Source organism: Fukomys damarensis, unplaced genomic scaffold (assembly GCF_012274545.1).
Source record: "Fukomys damarensis isolate Sample0158 unplaced genomic scaffold, DMR_v1.0_HiC HiC_scaffold_8, whole genome shotgun sequence".
NCBI classification, from domain to species: domain Eukaryota; kingdom Metazoa; phylum Chordata; class Mammalia; order Rodentia; family Bathyergidae; genus Fukomys; species Fukomys damarensis.
The window spans coordinates 31,217,025-31,226,559 of NW_022900920.1; the positions used below are offsets into that span (position 1 = coordinate 31,217,025).

General features: G+C 55.7%; 1 protein-coding gene across 1 annotated transcript in view; it reads right to left on the reverse strand.

Moving 5' to 3' along the window:
• Window positions 1-4,754: 4,754 nt before the first annotated feature.
• The window catches only part of Neurl1 (neuralized E3 ubiquitin protein ligase 1), a 26,329-nt gene continuing 21,548 nt past the window's right edge, over window positions 4,755-9,535 (reverse strand). The window contains exons 4-5 of the mRNA XM_010626459.2: window positions 6,685-6,831; window positions 4,755-6,394 (exon numbers count right to left, since the gene is read on the reverse strand). Coding sequence (XP_010624761.1) covers window positions 6,156-6,394; window positions 6,685-6,831 — 386 coding nt within the window. The 3' untranslated portion in view covers window positions 4,755-6,155. The remainder of the gene's footprint in view (window positions 6,395-6,684; window positions 6,832-9,535) is intronic.

A 9,535-nucleotide genomic window follows, 5' to 3' on the forward strand; every position in this document is an offset into this window, starting at 1 on the left:
CCAGATCGGACTCAAAGGAAAAAAGAACAAAATCTCAGCAGTGTCCAAACCTAGTTTTCCATTAGTTGCGATTGAAAATGTGAAATGACATCGTATTGCTGTATACTGCAACTTTAATCCTAATGAGCCCTTCTGAGGTCATTATTGAGGTTTATATAATGCCCGAAGATACAACATGTGGTGCTTTGTTCTTCTTTGTTTAAAGACCTTTTTCTTTTATGACAAGGGAAAAAATGATCTGCATCTCTCTCCCACTGTGGCCCTCTGTCCCAGCAGGCCTGGTGGCGTTGCCTGGTCCCCCTTCCCACTAGGACAGTGAGGAGGGGCAGGAAGGGCACCGGGCAGCAGGTGTACCCAGCCTGTCCATCCCAGCCTGGTCCCAGAGGCTCCTCTTCATTCTCCACCTGACGAAGGCATTATATAGAATCATCGTAATCACTTGCAGGTGTTAGAGCAGCGTATTCTACTGGCATTTGTACCCATCGCTTTCCTCAGTAAGGCATGTTACTACTTTCATCCTCTAAGGAGAAAGGACAAGGGGATTTTGGCCAAGCATTATCTTCATATTACTAGTACTTGCAGATTAGGTGTAGAGCTATTTAAGTTTAGTCCTTGGTTTGGTAGTTTGTTTTCAAGGGGCAAAAAAAAAAGATGAAACAGCCCCCACTTTTCCTGTTTTGTATTTAACTAATATATTATTTCTTTAAGGTTACTCACTTCCCCAACCCTCTCCAAATGCTTTGCATTCTCAATCGAAAATGAAAACAATCTGAGAGCCAGGAAAAGTGCAATATTACCAGAGGGATGCCAGGGCCGATTGGGTGCGGAGGAGGCAGACCCCATGGCCCGTCTGCAGAGCGGAGAGTGGCTGGGGATCAGAACTGTGGAACAGATGGAGGGGTCTGTGGGGCTCAGTTTCAGCCTCTTCCCCTCTCCTCCTTCCCTGGGTGAGATGGTGGCGTCCCCACCAGAGGGCAGCCCCTTTGTCCACCCAGAAGAGGGAGTCAGGGAAGGGACTGTGACCCCCCCGAGTGGAGTGCGGCCATCTGGAGATCGGCTCTTGTTTTCATTTCTGTTGTTCAGTAGCCAGCTGCTCTGAGAGACCTGTCCTAAAAGTTCCCAGCAGCCCTCTCACCCCAGTCTTCTGATGTTTGGGTTGTGACCCTTGGATGTATGTTTGAATCTTTCTAAAACTGTGGAACCTTGGTTGAGTTTCCAGGCAGGATCCCTGGTGGTAACCAAACCCATCTGGAGGGTTGTGGGTACCCTATGCCCCATACCCCTGGAGAGATCCAACTCCCACAGATCTGCAGCGGGCCTAGGGCTGAGCCTGGGCCACTCATCTCAGAGACCTGCTCCACCCCAAACTCTGCCCCAGCAGGCACAAGACACAGGAGCCCCCAACAGGTACCATGCGGTCTTTCTCTTCCTCTGCTGATGGGGGAACTCTGGCCCGGGCCCCGGAACTGCCCCTGAGGGCTGCAGGCATGTGCTTGGCCTCCTTGTCCTCTCCAGCTCCAGGACTGTGTGTACGAGTTTCTGCACAGATAAAGATCTTGTGCCCAGAGTAGGTCTGGGCCATGGAGGTATCTTACTTTCCTTTGGAGGAGGCGATCCACAAAGCTAATCTCTGAAAATTTCCACGCCAAGCTCTCTGGAAAGAGAAATGTCCACATCACTAAAGAATTAAGATTCCCTCGCTTTTTTGAGGGCTGTGTGTTGAGTGTCTGTGTGTGCATGCACGCATGTGTGTCTGAGCGTGCTGGTAACTTCCCACTTGAACTAAATAACATGGGGTTAGCGATAAATATCGGGCAGGCTGTCTCCGTCAACAAGTCCTTGGCATTGGGCAGGTCCCAAGGGACTCGCAGCTTCTGGCAGCAAGAGTGTGTGTCATCCATGCACACAATTCTGGCTGGAGAGTGCAATGTGTCTTTTTAATATTTTATTAATTATTTTATTGTTTAGTTGGAAACTTCACACTGGCATTAACAGATCTAGCAGAAGCAGCCTAAGCCATAATCCCGGGCTCCAAATAAAGATGTGGCAGAGAGGTTGCTGCTGGACATGGGAGTGCCAGGGTGGTTGCATTAGTGCACCACCTGCAGATGCCCACCCTCACCTTTAGGTCACCCGTGTGAGCAGCCCCGTAAGGGTCGAGTTTCTGCGAAGGGTCAGGCTGGGCAGGTGAGAACCAGCAGCACTTTGGTCTCAGCTGGGACCTGCCCAGACGGTCCTGATACAGGGCAGAGGGTCTTGGGTCTTCCTAGGGGCTAATCCCTTTTGGAGGCTGGCTTGTGTGTGGTTCCCAAGCTCTGATCAGAGGGGCAAGGTCAGCACCCTGACAGCTTTGGAGATGAAGAGCCCCACTGATTTTAGTTTTCCTCCCGCTTTGTCCTGCGCACGGGGGTGCCCAGCCGGAAGGCAGGCACATTGGTGCTTAGACTGGTGGAGGGCTTTTCCTTCCCCGGCCTTGATCCCAGCCTGCCTAGAAGGCCGGGGTCTGCGTGAGACTGCCCTTCTCCTGTGCTTTCTCAGTCTCTTGTTTGCTGTTGACAATCGGCACTGTATCATCCTCGTCCTAGAACTTCGTGGCCTTTCAGAGTGGGGTTCCATCCTGGCTGGTGGCCTGGACCTCAGGAAGTATGAGAGAGACTTGTTTAGAGCAGAAGGGTGGAATGAGCACGTTGGAGACCAGTGAGAGGTACGTTGGCAGAACGGAGCGTGTGCGAGTCTGGGATGGCTGGGGCTTACGTCCCTTCCTGGGGAGGAGGCTTCCAGAAGAGGTGTGTTCCAGGCAGAAAAGGTGTGGGGAGGTAGAAAGAGTTGGAAGTCTGTTTTGTTTTTGTTGATTAGAAGGAAGAAGTCGATGCTGAGCATTTCAGGAAGAAGACAGCGGGTAGGCAGAGAGTTCCATGATCAGACACCCCAGGGTCCAGCCGGAGCTAAAGTCTGGAAAATCCTCTGAATCTGGCCACAGAAGCAGCTGCCAGAGGAGACCATCCTCACTGGCCACAGGCTGATTCTCAGTGAACAGTCACTGGTGTCTTAGGGGAGAAGGGGGTCCTGTGAGCAAGTCTTTGAGTTGGAGGCCCGGCTTCTGTACTCACGGCCCCTTCCAGGTTCCCAGCTACCTGTGTCCTGTCCAGAGCTGCCTGGGCTGTGTGTCTACCTTAGTGACTGATGACGGTGCAGTGAGGAACCAAACCTCACCCCCCTTCTGTCTGTGCCAGGTGTTCCCACGGCTCCTTCATACCTGCAGTGGTTCTCTTTGTCATGGAATGAGCTGGACAGGTGAAGGGAATGCCCACCAATATGCCCTTCCCTTTTTTTAGTGGCTTCTAGCCAAAGCACACTGCTACTCTCGAAGAAGGGTAAATGGCTACCGTTCTTTGATTTTCAACTTGTTCTCTGCAACAGGCTTTAAGTCCAGGAATCGGGATGGGGCATGGGTGTCCCTTCTGGTTACGGAGAGGTCTGAAGGGAGGTGACACGTGAGCAGGACGTGTCCATGCTGCGTGGGTGGATGTGCACTGGTGGGTGTCGCCAAGGTTCCGGAACCGTAGGGGATCCCTCGTGGCACCCACAGCCATACCACCTCGTAGCAGACTCCGTGGGCCCAGGTTTTCCTCTCTCCTCTGTAGAGAAACTGGAGAAGTGGACTTGGCGTGTGGTGCAGTCCACGTGAGTGCTGCAGTGTTCCCTGGATCCACGGCGGTGCCAAACTATCCATGTCCTGGTATTGTCAAGGGTGGGCTTTTAAATCTCATCACAAACACACAGTGTCCTGGGGAAGGGATCAGCCCCTTGGCCTGCCACTTTCCAGGTGTCCTTTATCACTCTGACGGGACCACAGAAATGCTGTCTTGGCATGCTTCTCGACTGTGAGGTTTGGGTTGTTCTGTCTTGTATTTGGTTTATGTTTACATGCATCTTGTATTTCCCTGAAAACTAAATAAAGTTTTTGGCCTTTTTAACTGAACAGAATCACCTAATTCTCCTGGACACCAGAAAACCCACTCAACTGGGAGTTCATGACCCCAAATGCAACACAGACTACAAGGCCATGGGAGGGGAGTTATGACCCCACTGCTGTTGGGGAGAATCAGGCTAAAGAGCCCAGCCTCCTTGTGCTGACTCCAGAAAGCAGGGCGGCGAGGCACAGTGGAAGGCTTAAGGCCAGGCTGAGGCTGGGCAGCCAGATCACCCTCCCAGGAGAGAGGGTGGGTCGGCAGGCATCCCAGGTGCCCTGCAGCCCGGCCCCGCCCATGCACAGTTCCAACACTGCCCAGACCTTGGGGCCAGGCTGGCTGTCTCCCCGTCACCCCGACTTTCCCCACCAGCCAGGTGCACTAGCGCATCAGGAAAGTCCCTTTAACTGTCCCTGCCTCGGGGACCGCCCAGACACATCTTAACCCACAGGAAGTGGGCCATCAGCAGCAGGCACCGACAAGTGACAGTCCTGGCCTACAGGCTTCCGCAGCACCAGCCGTGGACAGGCTGGAGCACCTGGGTGGAGGGCCTGTTAGCCCACCAGGTGGCGCTGTCCCCCTCCAAAGGCTCCATGGCCGGGTGGGGCCAACTCACCCTGAGCCTCCCACAGACCTGGGGGCCTGAGGCCACTGGAAAAGCAGTGGCTCCTCCCTCCAAATCCACAGGCTCCCCCTGGCATCCCTGGCCTGCAGTCCAAAGGCAGGTCACGCTCGACCCCCAACTCCAGGACCCAACCCACAGATAACCGCCTGACCGGCCTCCACATGTAACACCCAGCCTTCAGGCTGGTACGAAATCACCTTTATTCACATCACGGCCACCGAGTTCACAATGAGGCATCAACAACCCAGCACTAACAAAATGGGTGAGGGCTGCTTCTCCCGGCCTCAGGCCAGGCAGCCCCTGCACTGTCAACCTCTTTCCCCCAGGACCCCCGTCCTTGCTCTAGGTCACTCACCGGAGTGGCATGATGTCCTCCCCAGCCTCGTGAGGCTGGCACACTGAGGCCTAGCCCAAAGTCTCCCCCACATCGCACCCCTCGGCAGCCCCACTGAAGAACCCCAGAGCCACCCCAAGAGCCTGCCCCATCCCCGAACAGCCACGTTGCACAGGAGGACCTGGGGTTTAGGACCACTACCCAGCCAGGTGAGCAGCTGGGACTACAACTCCATATCCTGCTTGCCAAGGGAGGGCGCTGAGGTGACTGCCGCACAGCATGATGGGAGCCAGGACACAGCGCCCTGCCCCTCGGGCTGGAGCACCAGCCCAGTGGGCGGGGCGATCTGGGGTGGCAGCCCCCTCTACTGCCACCCTCACCAGCACTCTGAGGAACAGGAACTCACACAAAAAGCCCACAAGCCAAATAAATAAATAAATTAAAATAAGGAAGAGGGCTGGTTGTAGCCCAGAGGACCAGCCCCGCCCCTCTCAGTGGCATGTCGACTCTGAGGGGTCACAGGCCTGTGGGGAGCCACAGTCCTGCTCTCAGAGGCCCCACACCACAGCGCCCCCAGCCACACCCAGCCTGAGCAGCAGCACCGAGTGAAATGATCAGGGCAGAGGGCAGAGGGCGAGGCCAGGCGCAGGCTGCCCAGGACCACCCACACCGCAAGACCCCACTGCCACCGTCTTACCCACCATGGCCAGGCCCAGAGGGTGGAGATGCATCGGGGAAGCTGGCAACTGGAGAGCTGCCCACCCAGGGCTCTCACAGAGACTGCACGCTGCTCAAGCACTGCTGGCTGGGGGCCCGCGAGGCTAAAACCCAAGCCCTCCCCGCTGAGAGCCAGTGCCCAGCCTGGGGCTCTGCCCATAGGAAGGTGCACATTTTCTAGTTCTCACCTCAGTGCCACACAGACTACAGGGACCTCCTAGAAATCCGCCCTGGGGAGGAAGGATCAGGACAGGTGAGAGCCCAACGTAAGACTAAGCTGGCACACAGGGAGCAGCTGGGGAGAAGGCAGCTGGCGCCTCCCCTCAGGAGAGAGGTGCTCCTGCCCCTGACCCCTTCTCTGCTCCAGCCTTCAGAGGCCTCAGCTTCCCAGGTTTAGTGGAAAAGGAAAGAGTTTCCAAGGTGAGAAGAGGCCCTGCTGGCTTGCCCTCAGCTAGAACTGGGCCAAAGTCTGCAGAGTTGGGCGTGCAGAGTAGGGCACCGCAGCAGGCTAGGAGCTGCGATAGGTCTTAATGATGTCCTTGATGGGGCGGCGGCAGATGGGGCAGCAGGCATGCAGGGCCTTCTTGAGACGCAGGCCGCAGGCATAGCACAGGCACATGTGACCGCATGTGTAGATGACGGTGTCCACTGCGTGTTCGTAGCAGATGGTGCACTCGGCGCTCCACTGGCCCACGCCTGGGGTCACGGGAGACTCCGGCAGGCTCACCGGCGAGTTGGGGGCTGTCCCTGGAGGTAAGGGCCACCATCAGGAGAGATGGCCCTGCCCCTCCACGCATGGGAAGAGGTGGAGCTCAGCCGCCACCCTGATGCCCAGACCAGACCAGGGACAGGCAGCTGTGAGGCAGCGAAGAAAAGGGCCAGAGGGATGGGAAGAGGGGGCCCCCATCTTTTAAGGCAGCCCCCTCCTGAACTACCCACTGCCTTCCCTGTGATGGGAGAAAAGCGAGTCCTCTGGAAGCTGCCCCGAGGGAGAAAAAGGGCCAGCCACGGCCAGCATGGGCGCACTCGGCACTTACCACCAGCAGGGCTCCCCAGAGGCCCAGGGCTGCTCGGGCTGAGCAGCAGGTCGGAGAGGTGGCTGCCCAGGGCGCTGGGTGAGGTCGGCGTGGAGGCCGGGGAGCAGGGCAGTGACGGGATGCCCCGCTCAGCCAGGATGGTGGAGCCTGCACGGGAGAAGGGTGCTCGCCACCAGTGCCAGCCACGGCCAGGGGCCCCAGCCTGACTCCTGCACTCTCCCCCTAACCCACGGGCAGCATCCCCTCTGCTCTCAGACACACCCACCCTGCCCTCACCCAGGGCCTGCAGGTGCCGGCACCAACCAGCCACACCCTCACTGAATGCAGGACTGAACCACCAAGAAGCCAGGGCTGCTAGGCCTTGGAGGGAGCCGAGGTGTCCAGCTGTCACCAATTAGACCTGGACCTTAACGAGACCAAGAGACCCGGCCCATCTGCAGCTTCCCCAGCCCTGACAGGAGCCATTGTGCCAGGAAACCTCACTACTATCACTTCTAACTCACATCACAGCAGTATCATTTCTATCTAGGCACTTTTTAGGGTTTCTCTTACTGTGTTAATATTTTTTAGTCAACTATCTTCTTTCAGAAGTACTTCCTTTACTTTTCTTGCCTTATTGCACTGACCAGCAACTTTAGAACACCTCCAGCTACATGAAGAATCCCTATTACATTTGTCTTTATTGAGACTATTTCTAATGTTTCACCAATAAGTGTGTGCTTGGCTGCAGGCTTTGTAGTACAAGTAAGTGAAGGGAGGATCTTTCCACTGTTGCTCGCCCAGGCCCTCCGCAAAGCCAGGCTTCCCTCTGCAAGGTAACCCAGGGCCCTGCACACCCTGCCCCCACTGTCTCCTCAGGAATCAGCCTTCCTGGCATCATGTGCTGGCGAGATGCCCAATCCTCCCAATAGCTCTGAGCACCCCATCGGCAGTACTGGATTCTGGGTGCTCACTCTTCAAAGACCATCCTGGCCCAATGCCTCCAGGGACAGCAGAATCCTGATTTTTTTTTTTTTTTTTTTTTTACCAGGGCTTGAACTCAGGACCTTGCACTTGTGAGGCAGGCGGTGGAACCAATGAGCTACAACCCTGGCCCCAAAGAGTCCTGCTCTTTAAAAAATTCCCCTTTGCTTCAGTCTCCTAAACCCAGGAGAGAGCACCTCGTCCTTACCTGCCTCCCTCTGCCTCATACGTGATTCCACTGCCTCGCTTGCTGCCCCCAACGATTTCTTTCTACTTCCTCCCAGTTCTCCCCCGGCCTGCTTCCTCTTCTTCCTTGCTGGACCTCATCCTTCCCGATTTAGCTTCCTTTAGTTCTTCTAACTTCCCAGCACCTCACTCACTTCTTATCCCCTTTTTAACTCCACTGCATCCTCTCCCGGTCTCCTCCCAGCGCTGGGAGTCCCCCATTGACTCTATCTGGTTACACAAGCACTCCACACACAATCCCTGGCGTCGTGGCACACACATACCACTTACTCAAGCGTGACTCCACCCATGTGCCAGCCTCACAGAGCTGTGCGGGCTCACACACCCACAGGCATCATTGCAGCAACCACACTCCTTGGGCTAAAGGGACACCGCGGCCCAAGGCTCCTCCAAACTTGGCTAAGCATGCTTGCTTTAAAAAAATAAAAAAGAGCTGGGCATGGTGGTTCATGCTTGTAATCCCAGCGTTTGGGAAGCTGAGGCAGGAGGATCCCTGCAAGTACGAGGCCAGCCTGCGTCACACAGCGAGTTCAAGACCAGCTTGAACTGCATAACGACCCTGTCCAAATGATTTGGGGTTGCAGCTCCGTAGTAGAGCACTTGCCTAGCATGATCTAGAACCAGACAAAGAAAAGGAAAAGCTGAGACGCCCAGGACTGTCCAGAGCCCACAGAACTGGGGCCTCAGGAGGAGGATACAAGGGCTTGAGCCTCACAAGGGTCTCCACATAAGGCTCATGAGCCAGCCCGGCCCAACAGCTGTCCAAGGCCCACGCTGGCAAAGCCCACCTCTGTGGACGGAGGGCCCCAGATCCGCCCTGTGAAAGAAGATTCCTGATTAAACTCGTTTAGAAAACCTGTGCCCTGCAACCACCACCACCCTAAAAGATTCACACGGCTATGAAAGGCTCTGAGAAGCCCCACAATAAGGAATCCTCCCACTATCCTTCTTCACCCAGTGTTTCCCAAACTTCAAACCCACAAGGCCCCTCTGCAGAGGCCGAAGAGAGAAGCTGGAGACAGAAACCGCTTCTCCCAGTCTGCTTCCCGCACCTACTAAAAGGAGCTCTGTGGGCCCTTTTCTTCCAAGTGGCGCCTCAGGAAACACAAACACAAACACAAACACACACACACACACACACACACACACACACACCACCTGCCTCCTGACACAACTCGTCTTTTTAGCTCTATGACCACACTTACCTCCAGATTCCTTTATTCTCATAAGCAGAGAAATGGAAATTGAGCATCAAAAGTTTGTTACTCGTGGAAAACCCTCCCCGCCACCTTGTCGGCAGCACTGGAGCTCGAACCCAGGTTCTTGCCGCTAAGCTACAGCTTCAGACCTTTTGTTTTGTTTTTGCGTTCCTTTCCTTTTTTAAGGCAGGGTCTGGCTAAACCGATAAACCACCCAGGCTGGGCTGGACCTTGCAATGCTCGCCTCTGCCTCCCAGAGTGCTGGGGTTCCAGGCACGCACCTGTTGGGAACCTGGGCTGTCTGTATCTGCGGGTCGGGACATCACAGTGGTCCCAGCGCGACGGGCGGGCACTCACCGAGGATGCGGACCTGCGAGACGGCGCCGTGCAGGCCAAAGAGCATCCAGAGCGGCCGCGAGGCGTCCACGCACAGCTGCATGCCC